The 21,646-nt window shown below is 31.6% G+C and overlaps 1 protein-coding gene across 3 annotated transcripts; it reads right to left on the bottom strand.

The window, feature by feature from the left end:
- Nucleotides 1-5,903: 5,903 nt before the first annotated feature.
- LOC111707713 (uncharacterized) lies at nucleotides 5,904-9,965 on the bottom strand. Of its 3 annotated transcripts, none has more exons than XM_023480854.1 (3): nucleotides 9,939-9,965; nucleotides 8,635-8,725; nucleotides 5,904-8,584 (listed from the first exon to the last, which is right to left on the bottom strand). In XM_023480854.1, exons 2-3 carry the CDS (start codon nucleotides 8,684-8,686, stop codon nucleotides 5,919-5,921), a joined length of 2,718 nt encoding a protein of 905 aa, XP_023336622.1. In that variant the 5' UTR covers nucleotides 8,687-8,725; nucleotides 9,939-9,965; the 3' UTR covers nucleotides 5,904-5,918. The 3 variants fall into 3 exon arrangements, with proteins under 3 accessions (XP_023336622.1, XP_023336624.1, XP_023336623.1); XM_023480856.1 differs by having other exon boundaries at nucleotides 8,635-8,703; XM_023480855.1 differs by lacking the exon at nucleotides 9,939-9,965 and adding an exon at nucleotides 9,767-9,928.
- Between the last annotated feature and the right edge of the window lie 11,681 nt (nucleotides 9,966-21,646).

Here is a 21,646-nt window from a genome sequence, read left to right as displayed (position 1 = left end):
TACGGGGCATAGTACTGATATCATCTCTACAGTCTACACGTGCGATATCGATATTGACTCTAGTTCTGAACCCTCTAGTAATAAGTTATAAGGAATATATATACTGGAAGTTATTTATGCGTTTTATTAGAGTCTGACTCACGTCCTCTATAACATAGACTTAAAGTTTTTGGGTTCAAATACACTCTAGTATGCTGAGTCCAATAGCTCCTGATCCAATCAGGGTTCAGCCATGTGTTTAATGTCTATTCTGAACCAATAGAAATTGCATGCCGGTAACATCAATCTTTCTATCTGGCTCATTATCCAAGAAGAGATGCTATAACAGTAAATGGAAATATTTACTTCTACTGAAACTATGGTGAATAGTAGAGTTCAAATGAATTGGTTTCCCAAAAATCCTTCAGAAACGTTTTAGCACCATTTTCAATCCGGAATCACAAACCCAAATCTAAACAAATCAATTAAAAAAAATCATAGTAAATACAATTAAAAATAATTAAGAAACATAAATTGATGAGGGGTATGCGTGTATATAAAACAATAATGAATATGAAGAAGTTATATATTTAATATTGTTTTCTATATTACCATATTAGGAAACTATTATCGCATACTGATTACTATAATGTATATGGCGGATAGAAACCTAAATGAAGAAAAACATGAATATTTATATAAAAGACAAAACTAAGCTTTAAGGATAAGATGTCACTAAAATAGGCTGCACGGCTAACTCAAAGTGAAAGAATGCTAAATTGGAACAGAGTAAATAAAGACAACTAGTTGGGCCATACACAATTATTTGTTTTGGTAAAATTTCCAAATTATTGTTTCGGCGCCCAATTTATGATAAGGGACTAGAAATAATTTACAGCTATTTATGTCGTCGTTATAAAAACTTGAAATTTACTGAATTGAAAAAAAATCTCATTTAACATAATATGTTATGCAATAAAATTTCGTTCTTTGCTACGGATATTACCATATAACCCATTAATTTGACATTCAACCTAGCAAATTTTGACGACACCTGACAATGTCCATGAAGTTTAACAATGCCCAGAATATAATGGAGAGCAATTGGGGTCAAGTAAGAAAAGGTTGGCTCGAGGGCGTACACAGAAATATTTCTGGGGGGGGGGGCATTTTTTTGCCATCCCCTTAGGAGCTCCGGGGGGGGGGAGGGCAAAATTTGAACTTTAAATTCAAAACATATCAGGCATAAGACACATACAGTCCAACTACCTTGCAAGTACTACTTTATCTCTCCTTCAAACAAAACTAGCAGAAAAAAACATGTTTCTAAAAAATTGACATTTTATTATTTTGTTATGTAAGTATTTAAACTAGAGATAGTAAAAGACATTTTTAAAAATGAAAAACTCAACTTAAACTTAAATTCTATGAGATGGAAAAAGGACAAAGGTCCAGAAAATAATTATGACTTGTAAAGTTTCTTTTGTGCAAAAAAGAAAGAGTACAATTATCTGAGTGTTAGCTCTGAGTTTTGAGGAATAGGAAATCGACATTGAAGCAATCTTATCTGTATTTAATGACGATATAAATCAAATAGTTTTACTAGGCTAGTTTCTTCAAAATCACCATTGAAGAGAACTGGGTCTGTGTACACAACACAGATGCGGTGTTTTTATGTTCATGACTATTTAAAATTATAATTCTTGAGTCTAACAGTCGTCTATGGGCCTCACTGTACAAGTTTGAGATTTCATCTTTATCTTGTAAGTGGACTTCATGGTAAGGTTGCATCGCTAATACAGCAATATCCCCCTACTGCACTTTTGGCCTTCTAAATATTCGACCTACTGCAATATCGGACCTACTGTAATATCCAACCTACTGCAATATCGAACTTACGAAACCTGTTAATTTTTGTATTATTTGAGGGTTAGGGGTTGGTTAAGACAATTCTGGGCCGAGCGCGGCGGCTAGGAGAGTCGAAGAGGCCGGGCGCCTTACGCCATCAATACACCATCAAAATGAAGACGATATTGACTACAATGCAATATTTTAGTTAATAATCGCATCTAAGGTGAAAAGCTTCAGAAACGGATAAGCAGGGGCGAAAAAGTCCTGGAACGTCTGGAAGTTTGAAGAACAGGTGCGAAGAAAGCCACAAACAGAAGCGAAGAACAATTAATGAAACCAGGAGCCATACACAGGGGGATGAACCACCAGGAAGCCTGGAGCAGGGGCGGGAACCACCAGGAAGCCAGGAGCAGGGGCTAATTAGGCAAGAAGAGGAAGAGAAAGTTACCAAGGATTTAGTAAAAATAAGAATAGAAATAGAAAGAATGAATGATAAACTTAAATCAATTATCTTTACTTTTGTGTTTTTAAATCTTGGATCAAACATATATATTCATCTTATCCACATCTACGGAATAATCGAATTCCTCTTTGATATCCCTGTAAGTATTAACTATAATTGAGGGATCAAGCAGTGATCCTCAAATTAGAAATGTCCACATTGGATATCGAGATCCAGCGTTCAAAGTTAACAATATCTTTACTAAGTTTCGATTTTTTATTGTAAAAATTGGAGTATTTAAAAAAATGATGATTTTGATCGTTTATCCGTTGGTTCATTCTCATTCCGGACAAATTGTACATAATACAAGTACATCTTTTATATACAGGGTGAGTAAAAAAAAAGTGTGATTTGCGGCGCCTGGTGCAAAAGTGTAACTTTTTTGTGCAACTCTTCTGTATGGTGTTTTTTTCTTCCAAAACCAAAAGTTCAGAAAACAAAAATGTGTAAATAAATTGTTTCTATTGAAAACTAAAATTTTAAAAAGATTAAATCACAGAATCTTTGAAAATTTGCAAAATTGTAATTAGAAAATTCGCAATTTTCAGTTCTGGAATCACTAGCTTATACGGAAAAATTGTTTTTCAATGATTATTAAGGTTTCAACTGAACAGCGTATATTTAATACTTTAGAATAAACTAAGAAGAAAGGAACTAGAGAACTTAAATCACTTTTCCTTCAAAATTAGCCCGGAACTGAAAATTGCGAATTTTCTATTACAATTTTGCCAATTTTCTATAATTCTGTGATTCAATTTTAATAAAATTTTAGATTTAGAGAGAAATAATATGAATGCACATTTTTTCTTTTCTGAACTTTTGATTTTGAGAGAAAAAAAAGATTCGAGGATTTTTGTTGGAGTACCAAAGAAAATTACAAATTTTCAAAAAATATTGAAAAAACCATACAGGAGAGTTGCACAGAAAAAGGTACAATTTTGCACCAGGCGCCGCAAATCACAATTTTTTTTGACTCACCCTGTATATATATATATATAAGTATACATCTTATACATATAAACAACAATAACTACAACAGAATAATGTTTAAATTGTTATCGGACTTAATCTTGAAAAGTTGAAAGAATAAAACTCTGAAGTCATCATTAAGAGGTTGCGTGATTATTAAGGAATATAAATACAGAAATGAATTCTAAATAAAATATTTTTGCGGATTTTCTTTATCCGACATATCCAGAACTTCCGGTTGAAATCATTCTTTTTATTCCTTTTCCGGGATGGATATTTTTCACTGACACGCCTATATTTCAGTGACATGCGTACTCAACAGAATTTTGTTTAGTCTTTAATTGAATTTAGGTTGATTGAGAAGGGGGGGGGGAATAGTGTACTTCCCCCCTCCCCCCATGATGTAAAGAATTGTGAGTTATATCGAATATTTTCTTAAATATAGGATTAGAGGGAGAAACGGGATAAAATTTGGCGGGAAATTGAATAAAATGTCGTAAGTTTAAAAACTTTATTTTATTTTCTTTACAAAATGCCAAACATCCTGCAACACAAAGGGAGATTAAGATAAAAAATGAAAAAGATGGTTGAAGGAGAAGGGGGATGGTTGTAGGAACAGGGGGTTGAGAGGGGGAGGTTGGGGGTGAAGGTGGGATGATTGGAGCTAGGTTGAGAGGTGGGAGGTTGGAGGTGAAGGTGGGATGATTGGAGCTAGGTTGAGAGGTGGGAGGTTGGAGGTAAAGGGTGATGGTTGTAGAAAGAATGGGGAAGAGATTAGACTACAAAAACTACGTTGTAAACCATGAAGCTGATAATGCAGATCATAATAAGATTGCGCTTATTATTATTTTTTAAGTTTTCACGTAAATCCCCCTGAAACCCAACCATGCCCCCTGGTCTTAATTTTGTATCAAAGAAGAACTAAGTGAGGAAAGATCAGACAAAATGATAAGCCTCTCAAAAGACTGAATGGAGGGGGGGGGGGGACCCTGTTGGATCAGCCTCATGATTAGTATGTTCTTCTTGCGAACAAATCTTCGTGATTTTAAAAGGATTTTGTATAAAAAATGATTTGATGGAACTTTAGACGTCACTTCAAGCGAACCTTTACTTGTGGTGAAGGCTGCAGGGTATGGTTTCTAAGAAGGTTTTAAAAATGGAGGGGGTGAATGCGGGGTCAAACAAAGCTCACTACAGTAATGAATATTCGGATTGTTTCTGAATAAAGTCAGTCAAAAGAACCCAAGTGACCAGATTTAATCAATAGAATGACAGAGTTGAACTGAATAGACTAAATTGAACCACTGCTCTTCAACTAGAACCAGCGCCGCACAATTGAAGTGATTCAACTTAGTCTGTCATGTTAAACTATTGCTGGTTCCAGAATAAATTTGTTTTCTTCTTTTTTGTCAGCAATATAATTTAAGAAAAACAATGGGCATTTCAATGAGAGAAATGGGTGAAAAGGAAACTTTAGTTAAGAAGTTCTTTTTCAAACTGAATAATGAAACTTTAGTTAAGAAGTTCTTTTTCAAACTGAATAATGAAACTTTAGTTAAGAAGTTCTTTTTCAAACTGAATAATGAAACTTTAGTTTAGAAGTTCTTTTTCAAATAATGAAAAGTATGAGCCTAGGAAAGTGTGTAGAGGCGACTGTGGCAGGGAGAAAGAACTTGAAGTCCAAATGAAATAAAACACAGATTGAGTCTTTAAACTAAAAACTTTAAACTGGGTGCATTCAATCCTCAACATGCTTTATATTCGAGGGAAAAGTGGCAGACAAGAATTTTGCATAAAAACCATGAGATAGATTCAGAATTTCAATTTTATCATTTTTAAAACTTAAAAGCAACTTGCATCTTAATTATCAATATTTAATAACCAATAACAAGATTTTTTTGTCCGCACAGAAACAGATTATTTCATGTTTATTAGCTTTTTATTGTTCTAATCTCTTTAAACATTCTTGTTGCTTGAGAAGCATAACATTAACCCTAGAGTTTTACACATTAAAATAGAAATTCTATCAAAAACAATAAAGTAAAATTTTTTATTTTGAAGACACAATTTTTAATATTAATTAACTAAAAATTTTTTTGATGCCATAAATCTACTTCTTAAAAGATTCTCTTAAATCATCATACAGGATCATTTTTGAAATAATTCATTTCCACCCAATGTTCAGATAATTTTTATCAGCAGAAAAAGGATCAAGCTTTTTAGAATGGGAGATTTCAACCTATAACTCTTCTTTGTTTTAAAAATCTCTTCAAATGAACTTGGGAATTACCATTCTGGAATTCATTAATGAAGCAATAAATATGAAATTATTTTAAGAGATTTTCTGATCTAAGGTTCTTATAATGTTTAAATATAATAAAAGTATGAGCTGAATAGTATAGTCTGAATAGTTAGCTCCTGCAGGCTTTGTTTCACATTTCTTTTGTAAAAATATTGTGATTTGATTTTCTTGGTGTTATCCCAACCCATGCAAAAGAAATCACTCAAAATATTAGAATGCTTTTTTTTGTAAAAACTTCAGAAAATAGTAAAAATTGCATAATTCTAAAAAACATTTCTAAATTTCAAATTTCAAAAGAGATAACAATGAAAACATTTATTCTGGTTTATACTGGTCATATCTATCTATAGTATTCATATCATAATATTCAATTCCATAATCCATGTTCTTCTCTTCAATTGGATCTTGATCTTCTATTATACCTGCTCCCATCCAAACAAGTCTCCAAGCAAATTCATTACCCATACATCTGTATAGGTTGGTTGCCCCCCTCCATGAACCTAACATCATTGATTCAATATTCAACCTCACCTTATGATATTTGGATAATTCTAGTGATGGAGTTCTGTAATCATTTATGCAGTTATCTCTTCCCTTGATATACATTCCCAGTATTGTAGTTGCACTGGAGTAAACAACAACTGTAAACACATCTTGTTTATCAATATCAACGGTAGTAGAGTCTGATATCAGCGAGTTTGGAATATTCATCTTGATTTCAAAGTTTTCTGTGTTTGAAGCTACTTCAAATGAGAACAATTGAACACCATTTAAGTTTATAAAGGCGGACTCTCCAGCATTAGTTACTGTAAGATTGTTCACATTCGTTATGGTTGACTTGAGAGAAATGTAATTTAGACCACCTACTTCTGCCTCTAAATCAACTAAATTATAAATAAAGAGTTTACACACATTGGCAGTTGTTATACTAAAATCAAGATCTAACATTTTTTCTTTCTTATCATCTTCTTTAAATTCGTAATTAGCTGAGATCCTAAAGGGCGTAGAACTTGGGTCCAGGTAAAACTTTCCATTTTCATATATATTTATCTTCTGAGCCTCTTTTCTAATATTCAGATAATCATAATCATAATTATAATTAGTGATGGTGATTGACGTACTAGAATCCAGGTTGAGTTCAAAATCTTCTCCCGTCTTAATTTGAACTTTATAGCTGTTTAAACTTTCATAATCTACTAAAATCGCATTTTGGGTCGACTCAATCTCATACAGATTTTTTTCATTTCTGAACAATTGTTGAAGAAAAGTTAGAAAGCTGATTGGTGAGTTCCCATTATCTATGATCCTGTAATTACATGTGAATATACCAAGCAGAGTTTGAACCTCCAAATGATTTGTTAGGTTACCATCTTCCTTCAATTCAGCATAAAGCCAAACATGATCATTTGCTGTGATGACAAATTTTCCACTTCTTAAATTTTTTCCCATTTTGAAATCTAATTTACTGATGGTTTCACTTGTACTGAGAACTCCAGAAACTCCTATATACCGAGTGTTGCTGTTAACTTCAAAGTCAAATTCATGAATATCAAAACTTTCTTGGTCACCAAACAGGTTTTGAATAGAATAGGGAAATAGAGGGTTTGATTTATAAATCTCAAATACTGACATTTTGACACAGTATTGATACAGTTTCCTCATAATATCTATGTTGAAAAGAGGATATTTGTTCTTAAATATATAAACAGAGGCTGAATTTGAATCCACTTCAGCTGTGAGAGAAACTTGAGAGAAATCTATATACTTGTTGTAGTATCTTAGACCTTGAGCAAATGATGAATTAAATAAAACTTCTGCGTTGAATGAACCCTTCCATGGATCTTTAGTTGTGTATGTAATATTTGTCTCAACAGCAAACATCTGGTTTCTTTGTTCTGATGCTTTTATTTTAATTGATTTGTATGTTTTGTGTACATTATAACCATAATTACCATCCATAAACATTTCTAATTTTAGTTCTTGCTGGTATGGATATATTGGAAGCCATGTTATATTCATCATTATTTGCTTCATATAATTGCCATCGTCCACTCGTCTTTCAACCTTTTTTTGAAACCTTATTTTGCCGTGAATCTTATAGTTGAATAGAAGGTTGCCTAACTGATAGGACATCTCATATTCATGATAATACTCATCTATCTTGTCATTTTTCTGTTCAAATCTTAAGTCAAGTAAAACCCTTGAATTAAAATAAGCAGACATTTTAATGTTTCCTGTTTGTTTTGAAAATTCTAGGTTGCATTTCAAGGTTCCGCTAAAAAATGAAATTTCTATAAAATCAACATGGTCTTCCATTTTTAGTTCACTGAACTTTTTCCCTTTAAAATCAGAGGGAAATAGTTGGTATACAGAGTCATCTACTCTAATCTTTGTTTCCCAGCTTTGAACATTTATCAGTAAATCAACCACATTGTTGCCAGCCTGGTCTTCCACTGTTAAACTTATTATTACTCCAGGATCTATGTTAGCTTTGATAGTATACTTGTTATGCTCGCTTACAGAAACCACTGCCTGATGCATCTTGTCTGCTGATTGGATATCCACCTTCCAGGGGCTGTTCAGATATTTTAGTTTTGTCTGTAATGTGTTTTCTAATTTGGTTTGTTCTAATTCAAAAGTTCCAGAGAAATTATTTCTTTCTGGAAAAATATATTTTACAGTTGTATTGAGTTGTTCTTGGTTTTGGTTATATTCGATATTTAGTTTGAGAACTTTACCATAAATACATGGAAGATGCAGCTTTGCCAGGTCATTAACAGTAATGTCTGCAATATGTCCAGCATTGGTATTTGTGTTAACATCTTTTAGTTTCACATTAATTCCCAGATTTTTAAAATCAAACTCTTCATAGTCAGGGGTTCGCTTGACTCGGTGCAAAGCAAGACCTTGTAAAATACTATTTGGTTTCAGAACCAATGATTTTGCTAAATGGAATGCCGTGTCTTCAAAGGGTGTAGCACCTGAAAAAGGAACTTCATGGTTAAAAATTCGACAATGGTTTTTTATTTACCTGCTGTTGTCAAGGTCATGAAGATCCAGGCCATTTTTATAAAAAGGTCCATTTTTCAACGTTTCCAATCTAATCATTAGTCAGTTTACGCCTAAAAAAATAATGATATTATCTATATAATAATAATAAAAATAATGATATTATCTATTTTGGAGAACCAAACAGTGAAGAATGGTTATGTTTCTGTACAAAATCTGCTGATTAAAGGGACTGTTAAGGTAAAATGAGAGGGTATCGCCTAAACATTTTAGAAGTTGATTGCACTAATATTTAGTTCTATCTGATGTCACTGTCTCGAGAAATTGATTTAAAACGGTGTCAAAGTTGACATGTATGAATACATACAGCATAGTTTTTTATAATGTTGTATTCTCAACATATTTAAGATTAAATGCCGGGGAAAAACGAGTTTATTATATCTATTGCTGTTCTGCATAGTTCAGGGCTATTAATGTACCTTAAATTAAAAGTAGTTTCTTTTAAGCAGTTTCTTAAGAATTATTAAAAAACTTATGACTCTACAAAGATGTTTGAATATATTTTTATAAATCGTATTCAAACCCTTTGAAGCTGCGAACATCACAGCAGGTTTCATTTTGTGCAGACCAATGATGAAGCATAACAGATGAAATAAATTTTTATACAAATTTCAAGACGAAATTTCATGCACTCTTGCTATGTATTCTTACTAGCCTTAGAGGGCGCTTCGCGCCCATCTTCTAAATTAATTGTGAACATGTTCTCTTTGTGTACATTGTAAAACAAAACAAAAATAATTCGCGGATTTCACAAAAAATTTCGGAGTTTTTTAAAATTTTCAAAAATTTTATGAAGATCAAATTTTGATGGAGACAAATATTTGAAATTTTGATCCTTCATAAACCTTCCCTGTGGTCACGTGATGTCCAACAAAAAATTTGGGCCCGATCGGTTCAGCCGTTTTGACGTTTATTGGATACAAACAAACAAACAGACACCCAGACAGACAAGCCAAATTTATATATAGATGGGAGATTTGCTATGATTATGTAAAATGTATTTATAAATATAGGTTAAATAAATATTTTTCAAAAGAAATTTTGTTTAATATTTATATGATATACTTTTTGAATATTTTTAAAGCGATACTTACCATCTTAATTATTAAAGTAAGCGGTCTAAAATTTCTCAAAAATTAGAAAGCCTGAAAAATGTACCACATTTTCCTATCTCAACTATGTCAAGTTAGAAACTCATACTTGTTTAAGACTATTTAAGCTTGGTTTATTTAAGACTTTGACCTAAGTATTTAAAATCTAACTTACTTGGGTCCAATCTTGATTCAAATGCAGACAACTTAACAAAAGAATCCGGTTTTATAAGATTATATTAAAATCAAGAATACAGGGATACATACAAAATCAAACAAAAATTAAAACGGCTTTTTAAACCTCATTATTTGATGTCTTTGACTGTTTTAAAAACTTTTTTGATAATTTTCCCTCATGTATTTTTTTAACCCTTCATGCATAATTTTTCCATATGATTATGTTGAAAGATTAAAGTTTGCAGCAGAAAGGAGGGATGGAAAATTTTAAATCAATGCTAATTACTTCATAATGTTGGGATGGTAATTAATTACCCTAACTTTATATAGAAGTTTGTTTTCTAAAGATTGGCGTTGTTAACAAAGTTTAAAATGTAAAGTATTAAACTAGAATTCTTTTTAAATCCCCGTGAAGGAAAAGAAGATTACTCCCCCCCCCCCTCCTACTACCGACCAATGGAGGGGGGGGGATTCAAGGCGTGGGTGTGGAAGGGGGGGGGATAAAATTCCCCTAGTATAAACCGCAGTTTGTAGACACTTGTCTCTTCATTTCAATCCTTTCATGTTGACTTCGAGATATACCAATACATTCTACAAAATACGGGGGGAGGGGGGAAGGAAAGGGGGATATAAAAAAGATGAGACGGGGTGGGGGGAGTTTAGGAAAAAGGTTTGAATTCATATAACTTCAAAGAAACAAAGATATAAAAAACATCCTGAGGCCGCTGAAAGGGTAACAGAAGGAGGATATACGATTAAGCCCCCCTAACCCCCCCCTTCTCTCAAACCTAGGCCCCTTGTTTTAAGTACCCTCCCCCTTCCTTTTGACCCCCAGGGTTTCAGAGAAGATAAAAGGAAAAAGTTAGCCTCAAGGATATGTTGAATCAATTTCAAATGGCTATTCGAGTATGTAGTCAAAATAATGAAAAAAATTTCGAAAATATGGAAGGGGGGAAGGTAGTGAAGGGAGGGGGAGGTAGTTAAGGGAGGGGTAGGTAGTAAAGGGAGGGAAAGGTAGTGAAGGGAGCGGTAGGCAGTAAAGGGCAAAAAATTTCGGAGTTTTTTAAAATTTTCAAAAATTTTATGAAGATCAAATTTTGATGGAGACAAATATTTGAAATTTTGATCCTTCATAAACCTTAGTGAAGGGTGGGGGAGTGGAGTAGGGGGATTTTAAATGGAGAACATTTATTCTTAAAATTGTTTAATATTTGTTTCCAATAATATCCATCAGATTAGTCCAATTTATTCTATTAGGGAAATATTGGGAAAATGTATTATTTCATTTATTCATTTTTCTTATATGTATTCAACTATTCATCTATTTATCTTCCATATATTTATCTATTCATCTATTTATTTATTCATATATTTATCCAGTCACCCATTCATCTTTCATATATTTATTTATTCATCAATTCAAGTAATCATCTATTCATCTTTCATTTATTTATTTTCATTCATCTATTCATTTTTCATCTATTTATCTATTCATCCTTTCATCTTTTCATCTATTCATCTATTCGTCTATTCATCTATTTATCTATTAATGTATTAATCTATTTATATATTCATATATTTACCTTATCAATATATTCGTCTATTCATCCTCTTATTTACCTGCTTATCATCTATTCATTTAATTCAATATATTCATTATATTTATTATATTTATTCTCAGTATTTGTCTATTAATCTATTTATCTATAATCATTTCTATGTTTCTATAAGTTTATTTTTATAATTTTGGATCCTTTAATAAAAATTAAATGATTCTTGATTAAAATAAAAATATATTTTTTAGATTCTCTTCAATCTCAACAGAAGGCAGATGTATATTTTATGCAGTATTACTGTTTTGAATTTTCATGTACGCCACAGCCAGAAATAAGAGAGTTACAGAGATCGATTATCAGCTAAAATATGCGATATTTTCCATAGCATGTTTTATTGTTTACAAGTACTGTACACGACCAATCAGCAGACATCTGTATTCAGGGATATTTAAAGATCCTATGGATACGAAACACAACATCTTGGCTGAAATTTGTATATCAGGATTCCAAATTTTTCTTTCTTTTAAAAGCTCGTTGGTAAAACTGTGTTTTAGAACATCGTTTAAAGTTTGAAACTAAAATAAAATGTTCTTAATTATGGTATTTTGCGAAGTTAACTATTTATGTGAATTGTAATAATACTATTTGAGTTAGCGTAAATAGATGATCTAGCGCTCCTGTATGCCGAGTCCAATAGCGCCTGATCTAATCAAAGGTCAGTCATATGTTTGTTGTTTATTTTGAACCAATAGAAATAGTATGGCGGTAACATCTATCGTTCTACCTATCTCATTATCCAATTAGGTTATGAATCCTTAAATCGGCGCTATCAGTAAATGGAAATATTTACTTCTACTGAAACTATAGTGCTCGGGGCCCCTAAGCCCTAAATGCCCCCCCTAACTCTAACTTTTCGTGGGATTTCTGAATTTTCCAATATTTCCTGCTTGGGAGCAATCATTGCCTCAAGTAAATATAAAATATTCGAAATTATCCAAGTTTTCTGAAAACACGTGCAAACTAGGCTTTCATCGACTTTTTCGACAAAATTGTTTCAAAGAAAAATGCTAATTTTTATATTTTAAAATGTAATGAAAATTTGAAGATAGTGAAAATTTAACAAAAAATTATTTCGTCAATGTCAAAAGATATAATTGAGCATCCCTACTGTTCAAATCTGTGGCAAATTTATAAAAGCAATATTTATGTCAATATGCAATTCTATGTTTTGATGTCTTTCTTCAACATTTTGCACACTACTATATACCTTACTTCAACATTTTGCACACTGCTATATACCTCACTTCAACATTTTGCACACTACTATCTACCTTACTTCAACATTTTGCACACTACTATATACCTTTTTTGCACACTACTATCTACCTTACTTCAACATTTTGCACACTACTATATACCTTACTTCAACATTTTGCACACTACTATATACCTTTCTTCAACATTTTGCACACTACTATATACCTTACTTCAACATTTTGCACACTACTATAGCATAAAGTATATACCCCACTGGGAGTTCAAATAAGAATATATAATTGAATAGCAATCAAATTTGAAAATAATATCACAAAATGCCAGTCTTTCCGAATTAGTCTTAACTACAAAAAACGCACTGTATTTCTATCTTCTCTACCTAGGGTTTAAGCCAGGTCCATTCAACGCGAAGTTTTACACTTAACTATTTATTTATTGAAGCATAAGGTTACAGGTCAAATAGGGTGACCGGCGTAGCGGGCACCCAACCAGGACTTATATATTTACAAGGTTCATAAACGATAAAGTTAATCTTTTATTTGGTTACAAGGTATGCATAAAATGATGATATTAGTTATTAGAAGGAATATAGATAAGGGATCAGGTTTCCCTGATATAGTACTCGGGGATATTTATTACAATAATAAATTTTTTGTAATATATTTTTTCCCTTTTTAAAGAAGACTATTCATTTTATGTAATTTTAAAATGAGCTTATTTTAAACCGTTCTGTGTGTGTCCTTTTAAAAGATGAAAAGATTGATAATTTCCGTACTTTTTGTATTTATGCAACAAATACAAAGAAGAAAATTGACAGAATTGATCACTGATATTAAAACATGTTTTCTGAATTATTTTCTGGACTTTTTAAATACTTGTGAACACGTGTCAAACTTCCAACTATTCAAGCAACTATTTTTTATGAGTTTATACAATTTTGCTAAACATGTTTGCAATTATAGAAAACTAGTTTTTTGTAACAACGCAAAAAAACATTTCACTTTCTAAGGAAGGGGGAAGGGGGGTTAGGGGGTTAGATGATATTGGAATAATAGCCAGGCGATTCTAAATATCTAATCAAAGTTATAAAATTTCGTACAAACTCTAACGTCTCTATGACATTATTTTGAAACTATCTGGTCTCTCAATGTTTACACAATCAGAAATAATATTTAATCAATCATTTTCCTTGTTTTTTTCTTCTTTTTTGATTTTTTTGTTGTCTAAACATCATTTTTTGTTTTATATGATTGATTATTTTGGAACTATCTTATCATCGTCTTTTCCTAAATTTTCCGTTTTTACCCCTTTTGATTCCAGTCTTTTTGTAATTCTTCTTCTTTAATTCGCATTCCATTTTTTTACTCGATATATTTTACTCGATATATTTTATTTTACTCAATATATTTTACTCGATATATTTTACTCGATATATATTCCAAAATTTGGCCAGCGCTAGGAGGATATTACATATTATATATTGCTGATTTACAGGACTCATAGGACACCTAAATCTTTCTATTTTTCTGTCTGTCTATATATCTATCTATCTATCTATCTATCTATCTATCTATCTATCTATCTATCTATCTATCTATCTATCTATCTTTGTATTTTCTACCCGGCCCCTCCCCCGCACTGTATTTTATTGGTATGGATATAAGTGAAGTGGTAGTTTCACTTTATTTATGGTGAATACACATCATTGGACGGAGGGAACATTTTACAAGTCAAAGACGATATTTTAATTCCAAAAAAAACATTTTTTTCTGAAGATAGTATAAATAGTTTATGGTGACCAGAAACAAAAATATCGGTCACAACAATTAAAGATTAGAAATTCTTTTTACAAGTTACAGTAGAGAGTTGTCTGTTTATCACCGTATACCAGCTTGAGGAAAAATAATATTTTGTATTTTATGTTTTTTTTTTACTCAGATTCTATGGAGTTAAGCAAACTGTTTTGTATAAACATTTTAACTCTATTCCTGCGGGGGAGGAGGCAATTTTTTTTACATAACTCAAAAAGTAATATTCTGAGGCTGTTGAAATTATTTGAGTTTTCCTAAATACCCTTAGTCCTCCCTTTAGGTCTAAAACTCGGCTTTTATGCCAACTGCCTGAGTCCTCAGGCACACTGCCTAAATGACTTTTTTTTTCCTGTAACAAACTACATTTTTGTTTTGACCCACTTTCAGTTGTCAGATTTTGATAATATTTAGCTTTTGGTAAGCCTATATGTCAAAAGGAAACGGATTGCACAAGTTTTCCACAGACATTTTTGCAAATTATTTGCATACAACCTGTCAAAATAAATTTGCACATTTTTAGTTTTTCTGAATTACACATCATGTTGTTTAAAATTTTGTAATTTTTTTGTATACTAAACATGGCATGGTCAAGGGCCTTTCAAAAATGTATATTTTATCATTTTTCGGACATTTTTTGGCAAACATTTTCATAATTTAACTGGATTTTGCAAAAAAAATATTCAATTTTTGCAAATTTGCTAATTTTATTGTAGATTCTAAAAGTAGAGCATGAGAGCTTTTCAATGATGTATCATTTGTCATATTTGTCTTCAAGCATGGGATTTAGAGGGGGGACCCCCCAGCAGGGATAGGGTTTAACATGATCTTTATATTGGAACATATTTACATCGTAGAAAAGAATTTTTCTTTGAAAACGATCACTTTCAGAAAATTTGAAGACTGAAATAAAAACTTTTGCATGGAAAAATGTTGTAAACAATTTAAATATTTTTTTTCAACATAAAGTAGACTTTATTATAATTTTCCTCAAAAGATTGCTTAACTAGTTGTTTCAAGTTATAATTTTTTTGGACGGACATTGTTCAATATGGTTCCTAAAAAAAAAAAATTTAACAAAAAAAGGGAAAAATTTATGTAACTACTGAAATGGTCAACATGAAAACACTTCTTTTTTTGTGATTACAACTATTTATTGCTATTTGGTTTCTTAAAGAATATAGGTATTATTCCCTCCATTCCTTCCCTTTCTCTCTTCTCCCCCTCCCCCTCATCCCCCCTCTCTGTACCATCTAGAATCCAAGATATCAGGACACCCTGTACCATCTAGAATCCAAGATAAAAGGACACCCTGTACCCCCAAGTAGCATCCCCTACATATCAAGACACCTGGTATCCGAGATATCAGGAAACCCTGTTTATAAAATCTCTAAATAATATTTCTTTGTATTCATCTTTGATTTATCTCCAGTGCTATTCAGTGTATTAGGCATATACGGTATATTTACAATTATCTACGAAAGTTCTATACAGCAATAAACAAAAGATATATAACCAATATTAGCCAGTCTCTCCGGATAAACTTTAAGTACACGAAGTGTACGAGCAATTCTATCTACTCAACCCGTCCTTACTAATAAAAGAATTTACATAGAACTAACATTTATTTTCTAAAGATACAACTAGTGCTCGGACCGATGTAGCGGTCAGCGCATTCAATACGAAAATATATTTACAAGGTTAGGGCTTACTAAGATAGATATTTATTAAATGGACATGTTGACGTAATTTTAAATACCTTCCTACAGTAGAGTAACACATCCAATTTATAATATTGTTATTGTCTTAACCCGCATTGAAGAAAGAAACCACAAATGAAACGATCAAATTTCAGAAAGAAAAATATGGATTTCCTTGTTTAGACAATCGTTTAAAGAGTTCTGTCGAGAATTGAACATGCCACTAATAAATGGATGGTTACTTAAAGTTTATATGCAGACCAAATCGGTAGAATTCTACGTTGTCCTCCAAGCATAATATAATGAGTCTGAAGGACTCCAATGGTCTCAGGTGAATTCCTAACGGTGATAAAAACTTCTAGGACTCAAATATTTGTGTAATGCAAAGAAATGAACCAAATCTAAGGTATATTAATGATGACCTCCTCCTGTCTATCTCTCTATCTATCTATCCATCTATCTATCTATCTATCTATCTATCCATCTATCCATCTATCTATCATCTATCTATACTTATCTTTATCTGTTTATCTGTCTACAAGGGAGAAATTAATGGTGCCCTCAAATATTAAGAAATACGTATTAATAGAATAGAATAAAATAGCAAATAGAATAGAATAAAATATAATAGAATCGAATAGCAAATAGAATAGAATATAATAGAATAGAATAGCAAATAGAATAGAATATAATAGAATAGAATAGCATATACTAGAATAGAATATAATAGAACAGAATAGAAATAGAATAGAATATAATAGAATAGATAAGAATAAAATAATTCAGAATAGAATAGAATAGAATATAATAGCATATACTAGAATAGAATATAATAGAACAGAATAGAATAGAATAGCATATAATAGATTAGAATATAATAGAGCAGAATAGAAAAAAGAACAGAATATAATAGAATAGAATAGAATAGATAAGATTACGTTTAAAGCTTTGTATGATGATCAAAAATATCCTTGTTTTGAACATCGATATTTGAAATTTTTCAATTGTGGGTTCATATAGAAGCGACAAAAATGAAGGAAACTATCTCTTCATAAGCTAGACAAGCAACGATTTCTTCCAAAAAGCTTGGATGGGTATCGTTGTGACTTGGGCCTGCAACTCTGTAAATGAAGGCTAACTTGAAATAACCTCAAAAGTCCTTTTAATTTTTGTTAACTGCCTTAACTATTCACTAGAGTACAGCAGGGGTCCAAATAGTTTATTCAAAACGATCCCAAATGTTAATTGATTGATATTAGGGGCAGAAATTAATCATACTGTTTTTGTAAACAATTGGAAGTATGATGATGTCAAGTTGTAGAAAAAATTCCATACTGCAGGATGTTTACTTCATATTTACATTTTTTTACATTTACATCTGTAGTACACAGTTTCTCGAACAAGTACCTATCTAGGTAAGACTAAGGTTTTCTTGACTATCAATATCAACACACGGCTATTACTCCGTAAACTATCAACGCCACTACCACTGGGCGCGATCTTGAACTATCAATGCCTCAACTAGGAAACGATCTCGCAACTATCAATGTCTTAACTCTCTCTCAGTAAACATTACAAAGTATCTATTTCAACAAGCTATATTTCTTCAGTTTAGATTATCATTAATTCTTAACAGCGTAATTACAAGTTATGCGCTGTTTTATATAACTTAGTTAAGCAATTATAATATGGGTATAAAAGAGATAGTTATATCTACGTATATTGATTGGGTTAATTACAATACATGATTTACGTATTTACTAATTATAATATGGGTATAAATGAGATATTTATATCTACGTATATTGATTGGGTTAATTACAATACATGATAATTACGTATTTACTAATTATAATATGGATATAAAGGAGATATTTATATCTACGTATATTGATTGGGTTAATTGCAATACATGATAATTACGTATCTACTAATTATAATATGGGTATAAAGGAGATATTTATATCTACGTATATTGATTGGGTTAATTACAATACATGATAATTACGTATTTATTAGTTATAATATGGGTATAAAAGAGATATTTATATCTACTTATATTGATTGGGTTAATTACAATACATGATTTACGTATTTACTAATTATAATATGGGTATGATGGAGATATTTATATCTACGTATATTGATTGAGTTAATTGCAATACATGATTTATGTATTTAGTAATCGGCAAATTTAGTTATATGGACATTGTACGCTGTAATTTACTATGGGGCAAGGATGTAATGCAAGGAAAGTTATTTCAGAAGTGTACGCATCTTTTGTACTGCAGTGTACTGTCTCTGGGCGGTAATGTAAACACAAGACGGATGTTGAAGCCTGACATGGGATCCATCTTTCACATAAAAAAATTAAGAAAATATTCTGGTCATAAGAAACTATTATGTGAATTATCAAAATTATCTAAATTTAATGCTTTTAACCTCCTAGGATACTAAACGCACACTGATGCATCTATTCTTGTTTACAAATTCCGCCCAGAGAGAACTGGTTTCAATATGTACGCAGAGTATACGCGACAGCAATTAACTTTCCTTGCATTACAACCTTGCTATGGGGCCTCTATCTTTGCTACACACGGACACAAAAAAGTTCACAATGTCACATAAAGTGTATTTTCATGCCCCTTAATGTACTTTTAACCCCGAAATCATTTGGGATCAGAAATGGAATTATATAGACTCCTGGATTACAGCCATATCTATTATCTACCTTCATTGAATGTTAATGACATACAATAATTTGTGAATGTTCATTTCTGATCTTTGAATAGAGTAAACATTAATTAATATACACAAATATTTATTTTCATCAATTTATTTATAAATGCTTATTCATAATTATCTCTCATACTAAATTAATTGTTCGGTCCTATGTCTCAGCAAGGTTTAACTTTCGACCCCCAGTTCACAAATTAAACATGAATTATTCGTAAAATAGAACAATGCTGTAAGCAAAGATAATAGAATATATATTAGAGGGGAATTTACTAGAAAAAAGTGTAAAACGGCCATTTTGTTGTACTGTTTCCATACTGCAGGTGTACTTCACATATTTGCACTATATAACCTTTTGAGCCCTGGAACATCATTTTATAGAAAATCTAAAATTAATGGTTTCATCATTGACCAATGATCATTTCACATAGACTCTATGCGTTTCACTTTACAAACGATGATTTTCCGTTATAACTATAAATCAAATGATGTCTTTTATTCACATAATTCATTATAAAGTTTATTTTACAGCTTTAAAAAAATCGAAATTGAAATAGATAGTCTAGGGAACATACTGTATTAATGTACTCTACTGCATATAATTTGTGAACATTTACATGATTTTTGCACTTTGAACTCCCTTTCAGACTGAAAGGGACTGAAAAAATTCATGCCGAGAGATTCTTTAAATTCCACTTTAATATATATTCTATTCTCTTTGGCTGTAAGGTTAACGTTTGTTGAATTCGTATTCAAAACTTGTTTCTTCGTACATTTCCATGAATAAAGCAACGAGGTGTACATAGTGATGATGTATAGGCCATGAATACCGAGAGCGTACTGCATATTTGTTTATTATAAGGAGATTCTGGCCTAACCTATAGTATATCATTATTAGTAAACAGTTGTAAGTGTACAGTACAGCTAACTGAGCACACAAGTAGGAAACTATCATCCCCCCCTAAAATATAGAGATGGAAAATTTTTAACAACAACTTTTTTAATTTCGACCAGTAATGTAAGTTACCACAATAAAAATGGACCTAATCGGTTCAGCCGTTTAAGTTTTGACGGACAGACAAGCCAATTATAGATACACAAATAAATCCCTGTGCATTTTAATCACAATAGGACATATTATAGATAAGTTTTACGTTGTTGTTGATCAGCATAAACGTTTAAATAAGATAGTATAATAAGAAAACTCTGTTAATTTAAAGATAGTTGAATTACAGACCAAACCATGATAAACTGAATATATGTATCTAGCTCTGACTGGTTGGATTTATTGATGGTTTATTACATTTTACAAAGATACTATGCAAAATATTGATGATTTTAAATTTTTCCGAAGCTTTTTAACGACATTTTTTAAAAAATTTTTACCAGCCATAATTTACAAACCTCTCTTGTAGTATATTTGGGCCTCATCAGTTAAGCCATTTTGACACCCAGCAAAGCAAAATTAAATAGGATTTTAAATATGGCAATGTCCGATTCACATCAGTACCCTTAAAAGCCTTGTCTGATAAAGCAGAACTATTTATCAATGTTTATGATTTTGAAACTGATTATTTTAAAATGTGGGCTCTCTTAAAAATTGACTTGCGCAATCCGCATTATAAAGAAATGATCAGATTTATACACTTTTCATGCTAGAAAAACGACAATATCTTCACCTTATATATTGATCATATAAAGGTTTCAAAGGTACTATTGCGAATCGGCCATTGCCATATTTGTATGGGGGGTCACTTGAAATTATGCTTACAGTCCCTTTAACATGAATTCTTAAAATTCTTGAACTTCCTCTTTATATGATAAATACTGTTTATATAATCACGAAACCTCTTACGTCCCTCCAATCCTCTAGGTCCGATCCTGTAGGTCCGATCCTGTAGGTCCAATCCTGTAGGTCCGATCCTGTAGGTCCGATCCTGCAGGTCCAATCCTGTAGGTCCGATCCTGTAGGTCCGATCCTATAGGTCCGATCCTGTAGGTCCGATCCTCTAGGTCCGATCCTCTAGGTCCGATCCTGTAGGTCCGATCCTCTAGGTCCGATACTCTAGGTCCGATCCTCTAGGTCCGATCCAAACATTTGAACATAATTATAAAATTCATAACATTTCGATAGATTTGTATCAAATCTTTTCCTGGGATATTTCGAATGATGAAAATTTCCCTGTATGATAATTTGAAGGACTGCAGTATGTTTTTGGTGAATTATATTAACATAATAAGGCTAGGGGTGTCAGTGAAAAAAAAATCTTTTTTTGCATATTTTTTAAAACTTCCTGTGAACCTAATAAAGTTAAATTTTTGATAAGACTTATGTTTTGAATAATTGCAAATATCTTTGTAAAACTTTCTTAAAGCGGAATTTTTTTCCTAAATCGACATAAAAAGTACATAGTTTAATTTTAAAGAAAACCTAAAAATATAATTGGAGCGTGTCTAATGGTTCTAGGCAAGGCACCTATGGGTTAATGTAATTTCAGATCCGTTCCGTATTTTCTGAAAATTATCTGTTGTACACTTTGATTCAAATACCATGTCCCGTATATTAGTTTTTGTATAAACTCGGACACAGTTTTATATATTAATTTCTCGAGACAGGGACATCAGATAGAA

This window comes from Eurytemora carolleeae, unplaced genomic scaffold (assembly GCF_000591075.1).
Source record: "Eurytemora carolleeae unplaced genomic scaffold, Eaff_2.0 scaffold826, whole genome shotgun sequence".
In the NCBI taxonomy this organism is placed as follows: Eukaryota; Metazoa; Arthropoda; class Copepoda; order Calanoida; family Temoridae; genus Eurytemora; species Eurytemora carolleeae.
This window is presented reverse-complemented; position numbering and strand designations above follow the sequence as displayed.

What these genes read in the sequence shown, in the direction of transcription:
- LOC111707713 (XM_023480854.1), bottom strand. Translation starts at nt 8,686, where the DNA reads ATGGACCTTTTTATAAAAATGGCCTGGATCTTCATGACCTTGACAACA. An exon ending in CATGACCTTGACAACAGCAG is followed by an intron (nt 8,585 to 8,634) that starts GTAAATAAAAAA and finishes TTCCTTTTTCAG; the next exon opens with GTGCTACACCCTTTGAAGAC.